Here is a 24,224-nt window from a genome sequence, read left to right on the forward strand (position 1 = left end):
CACGAAAGCAAGTAATTATTAAACTGAGCAAGCGTTACATCCATGCTTGACATTACTGCTCATAATTTCTAAGAACTTCTTAAAATGAAGATCCAACGCAACACGAATTTATATTAAATCATCTGTTGATATTTCTCACCATCTACTCTTTTCATTCTATTTTCTTAAAGTATAGAAACCCAATAAATATGAGAAACCTTGTTTGAGATACATACATTTTGATAAATCTAATATATTCAACACACGGCAGAAATATACTTCAAACATAGAACTTGTTGCTCTTATCCAGAACATTATCGTCATTTTCTCTCGATAATATATATTAATCTATGAACTCACCTTCATATAGTTTAATTACAACTTACAGCTCATTTCGCGTTTAGTCAAGGTGCAAGCGGCTTAAGAAGGACAGAATGTAAGTAAAACCACAGGAAAACAGAAATCAGTAGTAGAACCAGCATCAAATGATAGAAGAAATGAAACCGGAAAGAAAAAAGAAGAGAGAGAGAGAGAGAGAGAGAGAGAGAGAGAGAGAGAGAGAGAGAGATATCAGGAATCTCGCGCTTTTTTCCGCTTGCAGAATTGGTCGTCACAGGTGGAGTCCACTACTTACGAGCTTCCTTCGGAACTAGAGATCGAGTTGAGACTTCCGGCGGTATCGCTGGCTGCAGATCCTTTGTTGTCAAGGCGCTGGTAGGCCGGCATGATCTCCTCGGATCGTTGTATGCTGCATGGCGTGCTGTTACGTTTCCGGCTCGATAAGCCGGCACCGCGTGCCACGGCGCCGGCACTTCCACCAATGCTGATGATCATCCCGCCGCACTCTGCGTTGTAAACCAAACAAGAAATACCGCTAAACTAGTGTCTTTTATTAATATCTGCGTACGCCAGTACTGCAGCAGCTCTCATCGCTCCCTCATCCTCAGGTATCCAAGAGGGCTACCGAATTTCCGGTCATTAATTTAGCACATCTTCGCACGAGCAATGATAGAATCACAGAATAACAATTTCAACATGTAAGATTTTGCAGGCTACTTCTCTCTCTCTCTCTCTCCCTCTCTCTCTCTCTCTCTCGTGCAAACTTCTTCTCTCATACCCTCTGTCCTTTGCTTTCTTGTTTTTACTCTCTCAACTCACTTTCCAGAAATAGTCTAATGATCAGTGGTAAGAAATCCAGAACTGAAATAAGACCTCGTAACTCGAGAAACGCTTTGAATTGAATTTTACATAGGTAGGAAAAGGGAGTGTAAAAATTTATTGAGGTGTTACATTTAGAGTGAAATGTAACGGGATAACATTGCTCGGGCATTTGCATTTGACATCAACACATGGAATATATTTAATCTTAGTGTCTTACGTAAAAAACAAAATTGTAAGTTTTGACGTTCGTCGTATTACAAATAACACGATAACGTTTATATGAGAACATAGCAGACTATTCTCTCTGGAATTACTAAATGCAAATAAAATCGATTTATAGAAACATAAAATATTATTGACGATCTAATAAAAATTTGTTTCAATATAGCAATAGATAGCGCACAAAAGTATATACAGATAAACCTTCAGTCGTCTAATACGTTTCATTATTCTCCTTTTGAATAGATTCACGCCGGCTGTCGAGAGAAAAAATGAATCGTGATCAGAAACAATTTATACACCTTCCTGTATGTGTACGATTTTATTTTATAAGATTTAATTAGGTGTTACTGTAAAAAAGTTAATGTGTATATTTACTCTTGCATATTATTCTATTTTGTATGATTATTTGTTATATTCTCCGGACGCCTTAAGTACAAAGATAATTATATATACAATTATACATTTATATACACACATTTTGTACATTGAATTTAAAGAAATGCAATGAAAATGTATAATTATCAAATTAGTACATAAGGATTGTCCGGTAATAATTTATCTGACAGCACATTCAACGATAAATTTGTAATCAGTGACATCGCATTTATCTGACAGCACATTCAACGATAGATTTGTAATCAGTGACATCGCAGAAATATATATATTGTAACGTAAATATATATATGCTCCGTAAAAGCATTGCAACGATTCAGGACATCGAAAAGTCAAAAGCCGTGTGAGTAGCGCACTCTCACCTTAAGCACGTATCAACAGCGGCTTCTAAGAAATAATAAAAAAATAACGTATCACATAGGTGGCCAACTTACCTCGATGCAATTGAAAAATTCAAATTGATCACGCGACGATCTAGATTCAAAAGCTGTATGAAACGAAACGATTATAACGTGACACACGGTGCCGAGCGACACTATTCTAGAGTCACGAAAAGACGCCCAGCACAACTATATTTGTGCAACTAGAGGATATGAGTTTCCTGATCTGCATGGCTCGCGTCATGTCGGAATAAATGTTATGCAACTAGAAAAAAAAAAAACGATGGACTCTGCATCTTTGATGAAGAAATATAAAAAAAAAAAAAAGGCAGACGATTTAACACGTATTGACAGAGAGCTTATTGTTAGGTTACAGCCCAGGAAACTCGCGTGCGAACGTTTCTCTAGAAATAACGCATCAATGCTACGTAGAAATAGCATCTACGATCTAGAATAACGAGAAGGAAAGGAATCACCTCGTGACTATTTGTAGAAACGTGCAGATTCGCAAAATACTTTCTCTTCGGTTATGTAGTAACAAAAAAAAAAAAGAGAAATAATATTCGATGGTAACGCGTACGAGAATCCTTTGCGGATCCGCTGTACTGAGCCGCGATCCAGCTTTAGGCAAGAGAGTATTTTCCGACAACAATCACGAGAGAGACTCGCACGACTCCGACTAAAGCACGGCCTCTAAAAGAGTGATGTGTATAGTGTGTTTCATTGTTGCTTGTTAACAACGGTGTTCATCGGTAGGGTCAAACAGTAGTTCTCGTTCTTCCTATCGCAAGTCCTCCTGCAACGTGTACTCACATTTCGTCGAAGGCTTGATCCAATTTTACGATTAATGGGATCAGAGATTATACCTAAGTAAAAACTTCTATCAATAATGAGCGATATTCATAGTCTGTTTTTTATTTCAAGACCGTCTTAAGTGATATCTTAAGATATCTAAGACGATTCTCCGATCGGTTCACGACATCTTAAAACTATATATACTTAGGACGGTCTCAAATATAAGATCCGACTACGAATACCATCCAATATACCTCGCTCTTCCACTCGCGCGACAATTTTTATTACGCGCGATATGGATTATGCGTATCGTCCCTCATATTCCGCGACATAATAGTCTTACACTTGGCATTCATTGTTGCGAAGACATACGATTCCATGATAAACGCCGCGCCCGCCCCACGTAAGACGTGAATATACCTCCTTCGCCCGGCCACAGTCGATCGCTCCCGTGTCAATGCAAAAGTAATGAGGAAAATATAAAGTGAAAGAGAGATGAAAAAGAGAGAAGTGTTTCTACTGAGAGAGAGCAAATCGGACCTGTCCCCGTCGCCGCTCCCCTCGCCGTCGCTGCTCGCGGAGCTCGGCTGCCGGCCGCTCCTACCACCGACCGTGTCCTCCGGCGGCAGGACCTCCTCGCTCCTGTGAACTGTAAAGGACGACTTCCCCTTCTTCCCGAAACCCAGCCGCCGTTTCCGTCCTTCCTCGCCCACGCATGTACCACCAACAGACGCACGTGGTATGTTATGGATTTTGCGTGATGTGATAACAGTTTTGTTATTCGTTTCGTTCGTTCGTTCGTTCGTTCGTGGTTGCAAGTTGCGGTAGCAAAAGCAACAGTTGTGAGCATAATGTTAATTTATCGAGTCAATTTTTTTTTTTTTACAGACGTATACGTTTTTTTTTTTTTTTTAAGTATACGAGAGTATTGATTCAAGTTTATTATTATTTTTTTTATATTTTGGCGATCGGTCCAGCAAATCGATGATGGTGATCCGTGTGTGGAGTGTTCCGTGAACACAAGCACACGAGAGCGCGGGGCGACGATCGGCCGCCACGATGAGAAATCGTGCAGGTGGGTGCAGATCGATGACGTGAATGGTCCCCCAGCGTCGAGAGGTGGTTGGTTGGTAGAAGTAAAGTGTGAGTGTGTTCATGTCGAAGAAGAGGCAGATAGAGATGAGGAGGGATGGCGGAGAAAACAAGAATACAATTAGAATGTACATACTGCCCCGCTTATTGGGTTTTTTTGCTTTGTCTACGACATGCTCTTGTTATCGTTCAATTCGTTACCCGTCGAAACGAATTGTAATGCAATTCGCGCAATCGTAACGACCAAGGCTAGAAATATGAAGAATAAGATACAACAGATACTGAATTATATATTACAGTAAAATAAAATCATTTAAAATTTAAACCGAGCACACGCACTATTAGTATCATTTTCAATTTGTTTAGTAACTTAATATCTTAATAAAATATTTGAAAAATATTATGTATACAATACTTATATGTATAAAGTAGTTATAATTGTATTATATATACAAAGTGCATATACAAGTATTTTATATGTAAGTATTTTATATATAGTTTCTGCAATCAATCACATAAAAAATACATTTTATAATATTACTATCGTAAAACTTGTGCGTTTCATCAACTACGCGCGTTTTCAAACACTTGCCGCAGCTTACTCTCAAAGTCATGTTGCTTTTTACCGGTAGTTTCTTATTCTTCTTTTTCTCATTCTTCATTCACGTTTCGATTATAAACGTTACGTGAAACGTAACTGAAAATTTTGCTGTATGCGTTTCAAGCTGTTGAATTTATCTTCATTAACGTTCAACAAAATGAATCTGTATATCCACGACATATTTGCATCATCCTCATCTGTATGTACGTAGCGAGAGCACACCGTTATAATCTACACACTAACGATGCTAGACTACTCTATCCTAATTTACGAAATATTGATGTTCTGAAGAGAAAACGATATCCTTTTCACTAAAGAGAGAAGATATAAATGTTAGGAAAAATAGAAAACTGTCTAATGTCGCGCAAGATGGTGTCATACATCGATCAAATTCTAATATCGCGCACCGGGAGACTTCAGTTTCGCGCGAACGATCGATCTTTACGAAAATTATCACTACGTATAACACGTAGAGACTAAACGCAAACTTAACTAGAAATGACCAGTGTGACAATGTGTTACCTGTCGCGGATAATTGGCTGGTGCTATTGCTCTTCTTGCCCAAACCCGCCTGGTACTGCACCGCGCTTCCGCTACTGCTACCACTTCCGCTTTTACTTCCTGGTGAGCTCTTACGGCCTCTCCTCGCTGCTTCTTCAACGTTCAATGCAATCGCAGTATCGCTGAAACTACCCGTGTCTACGAAACAAGAACACGTACTTGTACACGTATAGAATTAAATCAGAGCGGCCCGAGGGTGAAGTAAAAACTGTGAGCCACGTCTCTGTGTGTTCTCGTCCCGTCTTTTGTCATGTCAAAATAAAGGAATGGAAGCACGAAGCAAACTTACATAATAGAATATAGCTTCGGTTAGTTAAACTAAAAATTTGCAAAACACGGTTAAATTATTGTATAATTATCATGTAAAATATAAGGAGCAATGCGTGTGTAATCTTTACTTTGCTATTGTTGAAGAAAGGTAGAAAAAGACGTTCGTGACTCGGTGAACTCAAAAGAAACTTTCAGAACGTTTGCGTGGACGTGTGTCCGTAGTTTATTAACTACCGCTAAATTCGAGTGCAACTAGTTCGTGACTGTAAATCTCGACGAAAATTCATGTTACACTTTTGCAGAGTTCGGTCTTCGCTCTCTTAGTTATATATATCACGTCATCGTGACAGTAAAATCGATGTCTGTTTAAAGAGAATTTATATTCAGCGAAAAATCAAAGCTAGGTATTAAACAAAATTCTTATTAAATAGCAAGATGTGGATATACAGTAGATAAATATAATAGAGTGGATATAATAGAGAAATCAAATTCAATATATATAGACGAGAAATTATTTAATTTTAATTAGTATAATTTTCGATATTACAGATACGTAAAATAATTAAAAGCCTATAATTATACGATTATGTTTATTCATGAAATAATATCTAGCAATGATTTCATAAAATTAAGTTTATTCAACATATGGAAACAATGTAATCGATGCAAGTATGTCTTGTTATTGAAAAATGAAATTTGTTGAAATAACAATCTACGAAGAAAGAGAGAGAGAGAGAGAGAGAGAGAGAGAGAGAGAGAGAGAGAGAGAGAGAGAGAGAAAAGAGCTAATTGCAATCACTATAAACTTTCTCTTACCTTTCTCGTCCTGCGGCACATCGGCATTACTGAGACTCCTGGTGAACTGACTTCTCTTATCGTGCTCATCGTGCCCGTTGTCGGTGACCTGGCGTCTGGACGTTTTCTCGTACGAGCTCGACTGACTGGTGTACTCGCTGCTTTCAGGCATAGATGAAGAACGACGATTCCGAGCGTCGTCGTCGTCGCGACGATCGGCGACGGCGGCGACGACATCGACGTCGTAAGCGGATTTTTTTCGGGGTCGTCGTCGTGCGGACAACAAGGATGACGGCGGCAACGGTGGCAGAAACGTCGACGCCACATCGGCGACATTGGCGAGCGGCGACGTTTTCGTGTTTTGTGGGTGTTGGTGGTGATGATCGTTGATCCGTGGGTGGTAGTTTTTAGCAGTGTCGGAGGTAGCGGTTTGGGAATCAAAGAGACTCGAATTAGCGTTACCAGGGCGGGGTGCTCGGTTACGGGGCCTACGCGGATCGCACGGGCCAAATCCGCAGTTCTCGCTGCACTGGCTCTCGCTCTCCATCGAGTACTCGTAGTACTCGAGGGTGTCGCTGATCGCCACGTTCCTCTTACTACTTCCCTGCGATTGCTGATGCTGCGCTTGCTGATGCTGATGCTGCCGTTGTTGCTGCGGTTGCTGCTGATACTGCTGACTTGAGTGCCGCTGCTGCTGCTGATGGAGTTGCATGAATTGCTGCTGACGCTGCCTCTTCTCGAGCATTTCGAGATCCCTAGCCTCCGGACAGCTGCTGTTCCGCCTACGATATCTATGCTTCGTCTCTAACGATGAACGCCGAAGATCGTCACCCTTTCGCGATAGCGATCCCGACCTACCTAACTCCGAGGAGGACAGTGCTAGCTCACGACACTCCGGGCAACTACTCTTACGCCTAGCGCGCGATACGTATCGCGCATCGCGACTCGAAGAACGTTGCGACCCTGACCTAACTAGCCCGCGTGCCACCGGATAGCTGCGATCCTGATATCGGTCCTCATGATCGTATCTTGCGTCTAAGTAGCTACCACGATCTTGTTCCGCGTCAAAGAAGCCCGATCTAATGCCGTCGTTTGCTCTAGCGTCCGCCACGTAGCCCGAAGTATGACGGAAATAATCAGCGCCGACTACCGTTTCCATCGACCCGAACTCCTCGTCAGACTCCGTCAGAAGTACAGTTCTCTCGCGACCATTTTCTCGCGGACCATACATTCGTAGATCTCTACTCTCTGGACAACTACTGTTCCGTTTGCGGCGATACATGCGTCTGGCGCGTTCCGCAAGCGAGCTCATGTCCTCGTCTGAGTGTAGGGTCGGCGTGGACTCCGTTCGTTGGATTGTCATCAATCTCTTGCTCTCCGTTCTCGATTGAGCGCCTGATACGTCTCTGGTCTCGTAGTCACCTCCATCTCTACTGCCTCTTCTACTTCTTCGTCTTCGTCTTCGTGGCACAAATCCATCCTCGTATGTCTCCACCTTACTTGTACTGGGCGTAGTCCAATACTCGTAATCGTCGGACGAACGAAAACTGATGTAATCGTTCGTCGTGAACTTTTTGTCGTCATCATCAGATAGTGCGTAACATTTTCCCTGAACAGCACAAGAACGTTTCGTTACGTCGTGAAAATATTCACCTTCGCGCACTGATCCACTAGTCCTTAAGGCATACACGCCTTTGTCTAGGTAACTAAACTGCTTCTGTTCGTAGTCTTTTTCCCGGTCTATAAATCCTTCGTCGTAATCAGTGTCCCAGTTCTCGCGAGTTTTATACCTATCCTCTTGATAAGAATGACCAGTTGCTCCATGAGACCGCAGGACACCTTTTACGTCCTTCGACATCCACTCGTCCATGTCAGTAATATCATGAATTTTTGTGGAGGATCTTGCGAGAATGTCACGATCGTAATTTTTACTGGACGAAAAAGCCTCCTCAGTACTACTATAGATACGATCACCGATCGAAGTACGAAGATCGCTGTCTACTTTCTTGGTTCTTGTCCCTGGAGATATGTCTTTAATATACGAGGTGTCGTGATTCAAGTAACTTCCATCCGCGTATTTTTTCTTGCTAGTATCATCCTTGTCCAGAATATTCCTGAGATTAGCACGGTCGTTGTCACTGAAGAGATCATTGTTATCTGTTAAACGGGAACTATAGGACACTTGATAATCGTTGGTCTCGGTGTTCTGCTTGTCGAAACTTGAAACGTAAATCTCCGTTTCGCCACAACTAAGCTCCGAGTCGTATCCATAAAACGGTTTGTGGTCTTGATCGAGCAGAAAATCGTAATTTGTCTCTTTATTCTTGAGACTCGTAGGCACTTTGTCGTCACCGTTAGAATCGTAGTAGGACTTGCTCTGATCGTCCAGCGCCGGTATCTTGTCACCGTATCCGGCGTCGCTGAGAGAGAGATTCCGCTTGAGTTTTCTTCTGGCCGTCCTGAGACTGTCGTCGCTGAATATGTTGCTCGAAATGCTCTCGTACTCGAAACTCTTGGCCCGGCGCGATAGCAGACCGACGGCCCCTGGCCTAGTACCGAAACGATCACCGTATGTATCGTGCATCACGTCGAAGCTCCTAGTCTTAGCGGACAAAAAAGACCTACGCGGATGCAATCTAGCGTCTATGTTCCTAATATCGAAATAATCAGGGAGGTCGAGCGAATCGACAATCGGTCGCCTTGTCCTCGTCTTCGTCCTCGTCCTCGTCGTCATGGTCGTCGTCATGGTCGTCGTCGTCGTCGTCGTCGTCGTCGTCGTCGTCGTCGTCGTCGTCGTCGTCGTGGTCGTCGTCGTCGTCGTCGTCGTCGTCGTCCTCATCATCGCGGAATCATTACGTGCACGCGACAACGTACCAAATCCTCCTGCGAGATACGGCATCGAATACCTAGAGCGAAACTTTTCCACAAAACGATCGTTAAAGTTGACGCGGAGGCAATCTTCGACATATATCGTCGGTATATGTTTCTTAGCGCTACTAGCTACGAGTCTCTCTGGCTTGAGTATGTACCCCTCGGAAACGCTGTACTCGCTGGTCTCGGAGCTGTATCTCAGCATGTTCTCGTCGACGGTCTGCGATCTCGTGAATGGCGTACACATCTTTTTGTACAACGAGCGTACCACTGCGGACTTGCTCCGTACGAGGGGATATAGGGTGGGACACTTGCTAGGGTTATTGCTTTTGGGCTTGGTGGGACAATGACATTCGCTGCAGGGTACCCTAAGTTTGTGCCTGCGCCTATTGCGCCTAGGGGGCGGGGGTATGGGGGATATGGCACCAGGTATTAAAACTGTCGGTCTGTAAACAATGTTTTTCATATAGAGAGTTTAACGCTTTTGCGGGAACACAGCCAAAGGGTAAGCCCATTTCGCTTGTCATCTTTCTTTTGCTTTTTCCTTTCATTTTGTTTTTTTATTTAATCACGCGTTCGCGATCGATCGAACGCATATCGGTCATTAACATCTCAGAACTCGACTCTGTCGATTCGCCGAGAACAACGGGTCGGCATTTCAGAAGAGACACGCGGCGATCGATGTACTTAGCAATGCTTTTTCATCATCTCTATGAACGCGGTGAGACACAACTACCTAACCGTTCGACCAACGCCACGCACTGATCCCTGCTTTCTTAGAATGGGACAGTAATTAAATGGACATTGACACAGTGCATAGGAAGTGCAATCTAATCGTTCTGTAGAGAAGGCGCGAAGGATATCGGAAGACTTGACACGTACACAAGCAGGATGTGAAAAATGTGCAACTACGGGATATCCATTTAGTTGACAATGTCCATTTAATCCAGGGATTTTCCTTGACTCGAGAGGTTGAGCCGATGAGTGTGCTATTCTTCAGATTATCGATTTTATCGTGACATAAAACGTACAATGATGCATCCTAATGTTGCAGCGATATAGGTATGTTTAAGACAGCACACTCGATGCTCAGATCCTCCTTCCTAACGGAGTATTCTATTGAATCTGCGTTGCTTTGCACATTGACTGCCGCAACGCGAGGTAATTCGTATGTTAAAATATATAACGGAAATTTAATTATAAAACTATACTCACATTAGCGCTCTCGATCCACGTGGTCGTTCCGATTGCGTACTAAAGGCACTGCTCGTTACCGAAGCTAAGCTTTCCATGTCAGAATCTCCAAGATCACCCAGTATATCTTTATCGGGACTTAAATGGTCCTTCCTCGACCTGTGCATTCTGTGAGCGTAACTGTGTGACAATGATAATGGATCGTGTCCGATTGAAGGAAGATCCGAGTCCGAAAGACCGCTATAATGCCTTTCCCAGCCTAAGAATAAATTAATCAATTATTGAAGATACATACAATGAAAATTTATAAAAAGAATAAGTCAATATATTGTCTATTATGTTTGTTTTCATTCTTTCAAAGCGAATATCGACAAAACAACAACTTCTCCAATGGAATTCATTAAACTTCCCATACCCGTGCTCCTGTATATCGACTGTCTGTTGCGATGTCTCATGAATCTTGCTCGTTCCTCAAAATCTTGCACGACTCTTTCCTTTAAAGCTGCCGGGATTTGAGGTAGCTGTCGTTTCTTCGGCGATCCAGTAGGTGTGGCGGTCGCCGATCTCGAGGTAAATCTAAATAAGAGTAATGGTAAGTCCACTGTTCTAGTTTCCACAAGTATGTAATCTAGATAATGTCAAAAGAGTTTCCCCGTGATATTTTATACCTCGTCGTATGAACGTATCCGTGAGAAGAGTAGGGAATGGATCTGTGCTCGGGTGGAGACAAGGAACGATGACCGGTGGGACTCTGAGATCTTGAGACTCGATATCTGATGTTTGGAGAGTCCATAGGTGCCGCGCTGTGCGATCTGTGACCCATCATTCCCCGATGGATCTCGTCCTGCGGTACATATTTAATAATGTACATCTCCATAGATGTTATTTAATAACATGTATACATAACGATTTCGAAAATAGAATATCTATATTCTTGTTTTATTCACGCGCATAGAGAAAATGGTTTTGCTAAGACATCTCAAAATTTAATTAAGTACAGATTTAAAAATAATTTTCTTTGGGCCCCCAAAAAGATAATTATTATCCGTAAGATGCTGGAACTGATTGCTAGAATATGGTGAAATATTTTGTCATCGATGCTTAAATTCTACACAATTATCTTACTAAGTTTTTGAATACTTCAGCAAGACCGTTCTTTCCGTGCATAATCACCGATTACAAGCCATTTACTTTACTTTAATACTTCTAGTTACAAGTTCTTATCGAAGCTCAGACACTGTCACGTTTTTTATAACTTCTAAATGCTCGATTTAAAGAATTTTCACGATTAGTGCTCAGATGAAAATTAAAACCAAATGTTCTCGAACACTTACTTTACGATATGTCTGGTAACTCGAGCCGATAGTAGCGGGTTGGTCACGAGAAATCATTAGGGCTGCTCTTTTGCGTCCCTGAGGTGACATATCTCTTCGACTCCGATGCTCGCCATCGATGCAGAGTTCCCTCTCCGGCGGTGGGCTAGAATAGTGGCTGCTCCAGCATGCGTTCATTTTTTTTTCATCAATCAGTGAATGCTGCGTGCCTTACAAGTTAAATGAGGCGAGTGCTGTGATCTCGCGCTAATCATTAAAATGCATGCGGCCAGGATGGTGGGAAAGCGGAAAAAAAGATGTTCAAAACGCTAGGAGCGAGAATGAGCTACACAGCACCGAAGACGGAGCCAAAACGTCAAAGTAAAAATAAAATCCGCAAAGTCCTCTTATTCCGTTACCGCTATCTTTTGAATCTTCTTCGTATCTTTCATATTTTGGCGCATAAAATTTAAGCGACTTTTCAGATTGCAAACTGCGAATGCATATTTCCTAATTTGGCGCGAAGCAGCTCCAAGTTACTCGGCAATGCAGTCGAACGTTCTCCTTGGTGTTCTCGATCGCGGGACTCCTTTTCGTTGCCAAAAATGAAAGTACGCGCGATAAAAAAAAGGATGACTCGTCATAAATTAAGAATATGCCGTGTAAGTGCGTTAGATGAGTGCCAAGTACTGCGTAAGTATTGCACGTCGAAAAGAACAATCGTGGCGATATGTGTAAGATATTCAGAATAATTTTCACCACTTTTGGCAACGAAAATCGGGCAAATTGCAATCGAAGCTTCGAGAAACTGAATCCACCCCGGCCGATGCACTGCAATGCACTAAGCATTCTAGAAGCCATGTCTTGTCGCATCTAATATAATATGCGTATATGCAAGAAGCAATGACAGCATGACGTCTAAAGTGCCTACATGAATGGCGATTCGCTAAATATTCGCATTTAACATCTCGTTGTTTATTTTACTATGTTTTCGCGCCTTGACAAAGAACGAAAACGAAGGATAGACATTGTCCCAAAAATTTTTTAACACCGAAACATATTGTGCATTGCAATATTCACCGACTTGCGTGTACAATATCGCGCGCGTGAAAAATATAAAAGACGTTAGAGAGATTTCCGTTTGTCGATAGTAGTTCCCGTCACCGACGACGTCCGTATCAGAGTCGTTGTTTTTTATTTCTTTCTTCGAAAAAAAAAAGAAAGAACACTTTCTTTCCTCCTTTCCTCCCATCCACGCTTGGAAGTATAACAATATCCTTGTCAAATGAAGGTTTATCGTGTCTTTATTGTCCGTTTCTTAAATTAAATTAGCTATATGATCACGTCAGTACACGTCCCGTTGTCATGTCCCTATTACATCTCCGGCTTGTCGGCATGACTAACTGACTGATCTACGCGCAATACAGAACCTAGCGGTGAGGATGCAAGACGTGTGACTGCGTGATTCGTGAAAGAGAAGATATAAATTGTAATGGCCGTACCGCTTATAATTTGACGGCATATTATGAAACCTAAAAAATAAATCACAAAGCACACGATTAAAATTAAAATCAATCGACGATGGCGCGGCCGCGGCCGACGCGTCATTGTCTATTTTTTTTATCTCTCCACAGGTCATACATTTTTAACATGAAACATTTTATCCGTATTTTAAATTTTAAATCAATTAAAGATATTTTCATGTATAGACGCGTACGCTAAAAAAAATTTCTGAATAAAAACGAACAAATTAGAAGAGCTCCGATCATATATCTATAAAAATTTTGGTTATCTCAATAGGAATTATAATAGATTGAATCAGAAAATTCTGATTTGTCTATTTTTAACCTGAATTCCAATTAACACAACCAGATTTATTTTCTCAGTGTAATATTTTTTGATTCTATTAATATTTTTAAGATATCCCGCCGAAGACATGAAAAAAATATTATAAAATTTATACATATAACATTATGGGAATAAATTTTTTTGTAATTCTCGTACATGTATTTGCGATAGATCGGAAGAGCTATTCTTATTTATCATTAAATATAATAACGTCCGGGCAGAATTATAATAAAAATTTTTATTAAAACGCAGACATTGTCCATTGTATTAGCCGTCGGTTTGGTTTGACGACGACGGATATGTTAATATAACTGGCGAAACCCTTTCAAATAATCTCATTAAACGATATTGAAGGTTGTTTAAATATGCGTAGGATGTCCGTTGCTCTCAGAGTAGACAGGAATGTTTCAATTATTCGAAGAAAGCTTTTACAGGCTAATGCGCGCTTAGAAGCGTTCGCTTTGCAGATCGAAGCTGTACGATATAAAAAAAGTGTAGAGCGATACCGGATAGTATCTCGGCTTATCCTCATCTCTGCCACTCTACCTACCAAGCCTATCGAAGATAGCCTACGTGTTCATTGAATTCGCTACATTGATTCAATTTGCCGCGTGTATCGTCGATGAAAAAATTTATGAGCAAGCTATCTTTAAAGCGAGATCAAAACGTGTGTTGACATTGAAACAATTTTGAAAAGTTTACTTGCTAAAGAGAGAGTTGAAGAGAATTATATGAGATTTATAAATGTCGCGCATATGCATATCATGAATTTTTGTTACGCAATAAATTTTACTGTTGATGATTAATTCACGTCAATGCAGATTCCATAGACTTCATATTTTCGTAACTGAATAATTTATTGCAGCAGCACTAAATGATTGTGTATTTGACTTTTCTCTTAGAGATCCATTAATTTAGCAACTGTACGATTTCGAATGAGTTTATTATTATTACGAATTAACTCTTTAAATAAAGTTATCTTCTTATATCCATTCTCTTTTCAGGTGCACTGTTTCGTTTCGCATAATGGACTAGACAGCCTTCGATAAAAATTACTTTACACTCAAAAATAACGATCGAACATTATCACTGGAGTGTTAATGGATACGAGTTTCAGGCTGACTTCCGGAGCTAGCAACGGTCGCGGGCCAACTGGTATGTCAATTGGCTTATTGCCCAGTTTTATAGCTTAGCCTTTACCCTCTCTCTTTCTTTCGACTGACCCCTCCCGTTCGAGTCTTATCCTTTTTTAAACTTCCGTTAGCTATTATTTATTTTATATATTCGTACTTGTCTCTATTTCTCCTCTGCACTTGGCTTACGTTTTAGTCGTATAAGAAAAGAAGAAAATTAGATTTCAATATCGGAACCGTTTCCAAAATTTCACGGAAACTATTATTAAATTATTAAAAAAAACTATTCTCTACAATAACTTTATGACAAATGATCGGTAAAAAGAGGGCAAAAGAGTAAAAGAAATTAATGAAGACTTTTTTTATCGTGTATTTATTTTAAGCCATGTAAAGTTCTCTCTAATTGTATAGATTCGATAAACGCTCAATTCTAATGGTAGGATATTGAAAGAAGTTCTTGCAGAAAAATATTCTGTATCGTACGCACGCTGAAATGTTTCTTTGTATAATAAAGATCGCAACAAGAATAATTGTTACGCAACAATAACGATAGTATAAGTTACGAAACCTATAAATTAGATTTGAAGTCGGGGACAACAACTCTGTCAGATTAATACTGCAATTCCTACCGATCAAGTATGTTGAATTCATTTGGATGTCGCATTTAATTTTCAATCGTGTATAAAATATAGACTTATCTCTATTCGACATCTTATGATTTTCGCATAAACGTTTCGATTTGCGTATAACGGATTTATGCAATATTCAACGGAGACATTCTAGGCTAGTTGAATTAAGCGATTTTTTTTCCGGCGATTTTTCAATATACTTTCTTTCGTTAGACCGGGAGATTTATATATATTACAGAGATTTTAAGAAATGGTCTTACCTAGAGGAACTGCCAATACTGCTTATACTGGCACCGTCAGCCGTTCTCCTTTGTTCTCTAGACACGTCGCAATCCGTAATGTCACACTCCGAGGTATCGGAGTCACTTAATCTCGATGTGGTCGATGGCGGACTAAGATGACAATCTATCATGTCATCATCTTGGTAATGCCTGAAGAGTGAAAATAGTTAATAGTTTTAGTTATAGACACATTGCCACAATATTCAATTTATTTTTATTTGTTATTAGAAATAAAAATACCAAAGAATATTGATTAAATGAATTTTTGTCTTGAAAAATACTGATTTCTGAAATTCAAGATAAATCATTGTACAATGTTACGTCACATTTTATGCAGAGAAGGGTATAACATGAGAACATTGTCAAACATTCCGCAAGGGATTCGTATCGACGCGAGGTATTTATTTGATCGCTTTTAGCATTGGCATTGGAACTACTAGCATCCGCGAGTGCGATTCATACCTAACGTGCCGGTGTTCTCCGTGAGCGGTCAGAGAATGCCATTCTGGTTCCTCGTCCAGGAGACATACTGCCAATTCCAGGACAGCCTCGCCTAAGAAATCGTTCGCCTCGTACCTAGCGTAGTCCCAGACCGAAATCTCCAGTGCTCTCTTTCTCAGCTCCGAACGTCTGACTCCATTATAAACGAAAGTCTGATTCCATCTAGGATCGTTCGTGTTTCCCACAGTCTTCGTACGTCGTTTCGATTTTTCGCTACAGTGACATTTAAAAAAGGACATATAAAACATTTGGAAGTTCAGCCAATAATCAAGTTAGAATAAAATAAGCCAGAAACTGAATAATCATTGTGAAAATATTTTGCACGGAAAGAACAATTTTGATAAAGTATCCAAAAATTAGATAGATACAGACCTAGAAACAATTTTGGACAATTAAAATAATTACGCAGAAAACTCAAGCATGATGAGCAATGCTGCAAAAAGTTTAAATATTCTACCAACCAGCTCGAGCGTCCTACATAATTATTTTGATAGTTTAACAAAATTATTTTCAGACCTACATAGCTAAAAATGTTTAGGTACTTCAGCAAAACTGTTCTTTGTCATGTAAAACAAAACTATAACGTTAATACATGTATATAATATCAAATAATATATTTTAAACAATGTATTTAGTTGAGTTTTCAAGATATTTGATTGAATTGTAGATGCTCCCATACTTATATTATGAATATTGGAGCATTCACAGATTTACTCGTATTTCTTAGAAAATTTCAATTGAAATGTACTATCATCTAATACTATAAAATAATAGTTTTCAGTGAGTAATTCACTTACCTTTTGTCAGGAAGCAGAAAAACTTTGGCGTAAGGATTTCTGGGTTGGCCGTTGCTCTTTGGAGTGAGCCCCGCGGCGCATATTATCGTGACGATCAGCTGAAGTCCCACGGGATCGAAGCCCAACTTCACCTGGATGCTACCGCCCACGTTCGCATTTCCGGTCGGATGTCGGGAGTGTCGACTGCGTCCTTGGGCGTGCAGGTCCGGCGAGCCCGGCGACGTCACTAAAACCGAGGGTTTCTCACGCCTCGCGTCGTACAATTCTGCAAGTGATCGTGCAGCTTCGACTAGGATATAACTTTCCGTATCTACGATCTTGCAGCGATTCACGTGAAGAGAAGGTACGCGCGAGATTCATCACGAGGAAAATAACGAATAGAAGTAAGAGACGACGGTAAATGAAGAAGAAGAAGAAATTCGGGTGAGATCCAATGAATGAACAAACTCTCATGCTTTCATTGCGCTAACACATTCATTGCCAACCGATCACTGACACTCACAATTATTGGCAATGAATATGTTAATATTCGTGTTCATACAATATGTATTAGATAAATACTCAAACGACAGAAAGATTGAAAATGTATCCTCAAGACGTAGTCCAAAGTAGTGTTTGAAAGATTGAGATATCTGTTAGACGTCTATATTCGAGAAATCTCTGCGTCGATCGGATACTTGAGTGTGCGAAATTATAGATGCGAAAACCAAGTTCTATCTCACAGCGTCATCGAACCCCTAGGGATGTTGCAAAATCGATAAACTATTTCTGAACAGTTCTGGAAACACCCACGTCTTTCGAAGAAGTGGAGTCCGCATGCACGAGTTCTCACAATCACGGAAATCCGTGACAACGAGCCACGAAAGGAATAAGGGGAGTTATTATGATAATAATGTTAGATCGATACATAGTGAAGATAATAAACAGTAGTGAATACAGCAAATTACACTTATCCATAAGGATTACACGAGATACTCGTGATTTGTTATAAGTAGAGAGGAAGCACGATATGAGGGATTTATATTATATATCGGCATCTTTATATCTTGTGTATATATATATATATATATACATATAGTATATATAGTTGTTGCTCCCATAAGACTATACCTATACAACGGTGCTCTTTTAACGAAGGGAGGAGGAGGGGTGCATTAGCACTACGATCTACATCTACGTTAAACATCGACGGTAATACTCAAGGCAGAATAAATAGTAAATCAATCTTCGTTGCTTCGCCATACGTTCTTGTCGTAGCATCGAAATCATGATTCCTGTCCCGTTTGTTGAGATTTGAAGGCAAAATCTCACGAAACGGTGGTCGATAACGGAGATAAAAGGCTAATGGTACAGGCAAAAAACACTGATCAATCGAAAATGGTTTAAAGAAAGTTGTCTGAGGCCTACCCCATAGTAAGCATTTCTTAAGACCTGAAATGCGAAAAATGTAATCCATAGCATAATGTTATTTCTCTGATATGCTTAATACGTACACTTATGCGAATAACGCAGTGTTAGCAATGAGAGGCACGGTGCGTCGTCTTATATGTAATGAGATTTAATTGATATCTGAATATTTTATCAATTGGAATAATTAGTTTTCAACTCTTCCGTCTGTTTTTAATTTGTGCTGATTTTCTTATTGTTCATCTATAAATCTTACCTAAAACGGTACGTATAAGAAAATTTACAGAAAAATTTTGTGAATAAAACAAGCTACGTTAATGTTTTCTTTGCTAAAAAAAAATATATAAATGCATTTCAAACGGAAAATACTTCTGATTCTATAATATAATCACATTCAGTTTAAAACAACACATCTTCCTATAATAATATATTCTTTTTTAACTCTTCGTTGCTACATTCAAATTGACATCCTGACAAGAATGAAAGCCGATCTACCTAAACTGATCTATCTCATCCCTTTTAATTGTATAATTACCATTTGTGTATATATTTGCAGAATACAAACAATAACACACATTACACAATGTTATAATTTCTCATTCAATAGTATAAATGTAATATAACACATGTATATAATACTTACACTGTTGAGTAGGAAATTATAACATTAAGGTAATGTTACTGATTGTATTCAGCGGGTACCTATATATAAAAAATTTTATATATGCATATATATATATATAACATATATAAAATTTTTTAGAACTCATTAAAATGTTTATTAAAATAACGCTCGATACTATAAGCCCACATGCACGACTACCATATTATACCAAATCGATGATAAGTATATTTAGAGTTTTATAAAAAAAAAAGAAAAGATATAAGTATATTTCGAGTTTCAACAAAACGAGTCAGTGATAAAATAGATATCTAGATCACATGTGTGATACATTGAAGCGAAATCAAGTCGGAAGACGGCCGGAAACGAAACGTGCTCTGTGTATAGTCACCTTTGTGATGCGGCGTCGGAGGCCCGGAGATGGTTTCGTGTTTCTGTCTCCATTGGCTCTGAGCAACGATTCTCCTGGATGCCATGGGTGTCGATGGGCCCGGTCCTGCAGGCGCCATCCCCGTTGTCGACAACTTTCTCTCAACTACGAGCTCAATCTGCGGATCCAACCTCGATTCGGCGATGATGTCGGAAACCTCTCGGAAGCTCTTGCTTTGAAGAGATCTCCCATTCCACGCGATCACCTCGTCACCTGAAACAGCCGCAAGGGATCGAGCGTCGTCCGATTCGTTCTTATGGACGGTCGTGGGAACGGAAACGGCTTGCTCTCGCGATTGTTACGAGCGCTGTCGATAAGCCGTGTGCTTTCAAGGCATAAAAACTGAAAGCACGAATTACCACGACAAAATTTATTAATTGTGATTCAAGACTAATAATCAATTTTCGATTATAATTTCTCTAGAGTACAGCAACAGAAGTATTTTGCAATTTAAAGTATATTCCGTAACAACGTTTTATCATCACGTAAATTTATTATCATAATTTCCGTTCATAATAAACGCGTCGTAAAGGAGATGAGATCTGGACAATTAAAAAATTCTCCGAATTGCTTGATCCGAACTTTATAATCTTCTTACCGGGTCTAAGTTGACCTTCTACGTCCGCCGTGCTACCCTTTTTCACTTTCTCGATCAGAGCGCCCATGGAACCATCTTCTAATAGCTTGCCACCGACAACTTTTAGTCCGAGTATACTACTACAGCTTCCAGAGCCGGCCGATTTTCGTAAAACCATGTGGCCGATGAGCTTCTGACCGTCCTCGCTCACTTGCCAGGATGGATGCTACGGAGCGCGGATAGTATTTCTTTACTGATAATGAGTGTCGTACCTTCACAAACCATTAACTATGTATATGGAATGTATGTCCGGATTCTAGTTCTTAAATCCAAATGCGCTTTTATATAACAAAATTTAATAAAATCTGAGATATTTTATGCGATATTAATTAATTAATAACCAATGTGATTTAATATAATTATGAAATACACTGTTGTCTTATTGTAAAAGTAATTAATTATAAACCACATTCTAGAAACTATACTTGTTGTTTGTAAGAAACTTGTCTAATTTTATCGGTTTCCAGTATCCTGACGTATTTCCATTTTATTGATCTATATTTACTAATTAAAACACAACTCTAATAGAAAACAATTGCAACACACATCAGTTTACAAATACTACTGAGAAATGCTTTGCATCTTGCAACACATTTCTCTTGCGTAGAATGCACTACTTGAGCTTAAAAAATGTTGTAAGATATATAAATGTATAATTTTGAAACGAGCATAAGATTTGAGAGGATACGAATTGGTAAATTATGTCGATATATAAAAAGAGCGAAGTATAATATAATTAATTAAAAAAACAGAATCGACTTTAATTGGCTATTTTAAATAAGTTGTTTCTAACAAATAAAAAGCTTCAGGCTTTAACTTTTACGAACCTTTCGCTATCCTCTCAATGAAGAAAGCAGTCTTATGGTTTTCGACGATCTATAGGCATGTCGAATAATTTAAATCAACAAGCAACCCGTGCTGTTGTAACATGAAACATATAAAAGCAAATAGTGGCCATTGCTTCATGCGCTACATGCGTGATTAACAAATATTACAATACGTAAGGCATTCTGTACGGCATGCATCCCGCACCTGTCCAATTTTCAATGTCCGAAGATCCCCGGAAAACTTAGAAAAATATTAGATATACATGTATTGCAGCATGCAAATAACACTGCGTGGTCGTCAATATGCGTAATATTGCGCAAAAATCCTGAGCGTGATGTATTTCTATCTGAGAACGACACGATTCACCAGGTGGATCTACTTTAGGGAAAGGGGTCGCCTCTTTTTGGCTTCTGTCCTATCAAATGTTAAGCTTCTCAATATCTAATACGAGACTCATAGAAAGCCCGAAGTCTTGTAAGACAGGATTTTAATTCAAATTTTTATTCACGAAGTTATTACATTTTTTCACTATATAGTGGATTTAATAATAGCAATGCTTAGACATTACTAGAAAATTAGAAAGTAAAGTCTACACACACAATTGATCGTATATTCTCAAAAACCCACAAATTTATAAAATTTCTGAATAGATTCGATCGTATATTTTTACAATCCATTTCTACTTTTACGCCAGTAAAATATTTAAAAAGTAATTTTAATCGTTATAATAACAATGTTTATGATCATATTGTAATGCATGTTGAAAGAACTTTTTGTCAGATATGTTCGAACCGCAATGCTAGCAAGATCAAATACCAGACAGCAATTAAGCTTCTTGTTCACGATTAAACAATAGTACAAACTTCTTTCAATTATACAGCAGCTAACCACTCGAAATCGTAATAATTGAAGGGATATTAAAAAATCCTTTGCTCAGGACTGATCGACGACAACTAACGAGGTCGTCAAGTCTCATCAGTTGCGATATCCTTTGGCCGCGATCCAATTTGATTAATTATGAAACAGATACGTTTTTCTTTCGAGAACTAGCAACTTCGCCAATCCTTTAATTGGATCATTTCGAATGTAATTTGCCTCGCGAATAAATTACGTGAAATTTTCTAAACTTTATTAGAATACACAGTTAACAAATATACACAATATCGCAATACATTTTTATCAGATAAGATCTGCGCCTGCCAGGATGCGACGCACGCGACGCAATTATCGATCGGACGCAATCGCACAAATTAATTCCTGCGTCGTCAAATTCTGTATCTTCCTTCCTTGACTTATTCAACGAAATGAGTAGAATCAATCGCGACGGTCTTTAGTTTCCTCGTTTTTGCCTTCACGCATCGCAATCAGTTTCCACTTTTGCTTCCGAGAAAATAGAAACAAGCCTCGAGTTACGTGACTTGTTTGAAAAATAGGAGTGAAAAAGATTGATCCCGATCGAGTTGCTTCAAGAGATACGTAAGTCGTTGCCAGATAAATTACCCGATTGCCGACTGTTTATCCAGGGAATTTAATCATGGTTATTTGCTTCGTATAATTGGACCGCGACCCCTGCAGCCTATCTCCTTCGTCTATCGAACGATGAGCAGTGCACGCAATATTTCTTCCATTCGAACAGAAACTTTACAAAAATGCTTAAATCTGAAATTGCAATCACAAAAAATATTTCACGGATATTCTATAATTAGTTAGCATGTCTAATACTTATTTAATTTTCTTAACACATTTCTAAATAATTTATTTTTAAAACGATATAAATAAATCTTTATTTATTTGTCCATAACTGCGAAGATATCTGAAGTTAGCATCTGGAGAATTGAGAGCATCGATCAACAAAATTTTCTGCTAACTCCGACAAAAATAGATATCAAATTGAATCATCTTTCGATCGAAATATTTGTAACTGGCTAATATTATTTTATTTTACATCTTGATGAAATTTTCCTAAATTTTTTTAACACAAGAAAGTATATAATAATTTATAATCAAATCGTGATTACTACACTTATTATCCACTTTTGTTATTTGAATCTATTGATTCGTTTATATAGAATGTTCTATTTCCACAATCTATTTTGTCAAACACACACAGACACATACATTATATTGACAAATAAAGATAGCGAAATAAGCTTTATATATAATAATGTCACAAACGCCATCTTTTGTCTCTCTCTAGATATTTCCAGGAGAATTTACATGCCGAATACTAAATCGATTATCTGCAACTTCTTATACATTATATAATGTAACTCACGAAAACTTAATTGAGCGACCGTACTTTAATTTGGAAGTGGCGTAAAAGAGAAATGAATGTCAGAAATTATATTCATTATTTAAAAGTACATAAATCTTCTTCGTTTATTAAATCTATGTCATTGCGAAATTCGAGGAAAATTACAGCAGATTTTAGGTGAAAGAGGCACGATGAAATGGAATCAAAAAAAGCCTAACGCAAGAGAATTATACAGAAGATAATTTTCTACTTAAAACTTTTGAATTCACAGAATACTGTGGATGGCGATCAGTAAAAAGAATTTATCGTTTTACTAATTCCATCAATGTGTGTGCATAAATAACCAATATGAGTGACCAATAAGTCAATTTGAAAGTTGAAGGTGAACGATATTCCGTGACTTCAGATTTGGGAATCCAAATAAGCTTGAATTTTATGTCAACGCTGTAAATTGTACAAAGAAAGCCGATACAAATCATACAAACGAACCTCGAAACGAACACAAGCACACAAGCCTTTAAGCACGAAGTTTAGGGTTAATCGAGCAAAAGAGGTTCTCTCTCCTGTCAGCATAGATGGGATGAAAAAAAAAAATCAAACGTTCAAACATAATTTCGTAATTACGGCGTGTGTAATATATATCTATCTCTCTCTCTCTCTCTCTCTCTCTCTCAGTTCATACATCGATCGGTATCAATGGTCTTAGCACGATCAATTGCGCAATTCTCCATTCCCTGAAACTTCGGCTCTCCTGGCACACGGGACATATTGTAATCCGAAAGTAACTAATTACAAGTGCTGCGCGCTAATTACATCAATTAGCAAGCCACCATCTCCAATGCACCTGTCCGCTACTCTATCGAAGCTAGGAACGAGAAAGAAAACAATCGTAATTCCACTTTGGACGACGTATTCCATTTCGGATCCGCCGAAATGATTGGCGTCTGGAGATCGCACACGGAGGAGAGTGATCGTTGCCTAGATGAAGCACCGTTTTATTCCCGATTGGTCGCGATCCGTGTGCAACAAAAAACGCTGCTGAAAAAAACCCCTTTTACTCGATTCACCGGCGAATACGATTTGTTCCTGAACTCTTGTCTATCCACGCGCGTGTGTGGGACTCCGCCTTCTACATCACCGATCAACAGCTAGACTCCGATCTACAATTCGCTACAACTCGAGAAGCGTTCTCTAGAGTTATTTTTCTTTTTTTTTTTTTTTTTTTTTTGG

General features: G+C 39.1%; 1 protein-coding gene across 1 annotated transcript in view; it reads right to left on the minus strand.

Moving 5' to 3' along the window:
* The window catches only part of Rim (Rab3 interacting molecule), a 62,361-nt gene that overhangs the window by 5,534 nt on the left and 32,603 nt on the right, over positions 1-24,224 (minus strand). Inside the window, exons 8-20 of the mRNA XM_018537989.1 lie at positions 19,874-20,078; positions 19,237-19,488; positions 16,817-17,081; positions 15,981-16,232; positions 15,498-15,668; positions 13,130-13,159; positions 11,649-11,805; positions 10,983-11,158; positions 10,730-10,890; positions 10,336-10,573; positions 6,271-6,407; positions 5,146-5,322; positions 614-824 (exon numbers count right to left, since the gene is read on the minus strand). Coding sequence (XP_018393491.1) covers positions 614-824; positions 5,146-5,322; positions 6,271-6,407; positions 10,336-10,573; positions 10,730-10,890; positions 10,983-11,158; positions 11,649-11,805; positions 13,130-13,159; positions 15,498-15,668; positions 15,981-16,232; positions 16,817-17,081; positions 19,237-19,488; positions 19,874-20,078 — 2,432 coding nt within the window. The remainder of the gene's footprint in view (positions 1-613; positions 825-5,145; positions 5,323-6,270; positions 6,408-10,335; positions 10,574-10,729; positions 10,891-10,982; positions 11,159-11,648; positions 11,806-13,129; positions 13,160-15,497; positions 15,669-15,980; positions 16,233-16,816; positions 17,082-19,236; positions 19,489-19,873; positions 20,079-24,224) is intronic.

Source organism: Cyphomyrmex costatus, unplaced genomic scaffold (genome assembly GCF_001594065.2).
Source record: "Cyphomyrmex costatus isolate MS0001 unplaced genomic scaffold, Ccosl1.0 scaffold189, whole genome shotgun sequence".
In the NCBI taxonomy this organism is placed as follows: Eukaryota; Metazoa; Arthropoda; class Insecta; order Hymenoptera; family Formicidae; genus Cyphomyrmex; species Cyphomyrmex costatus.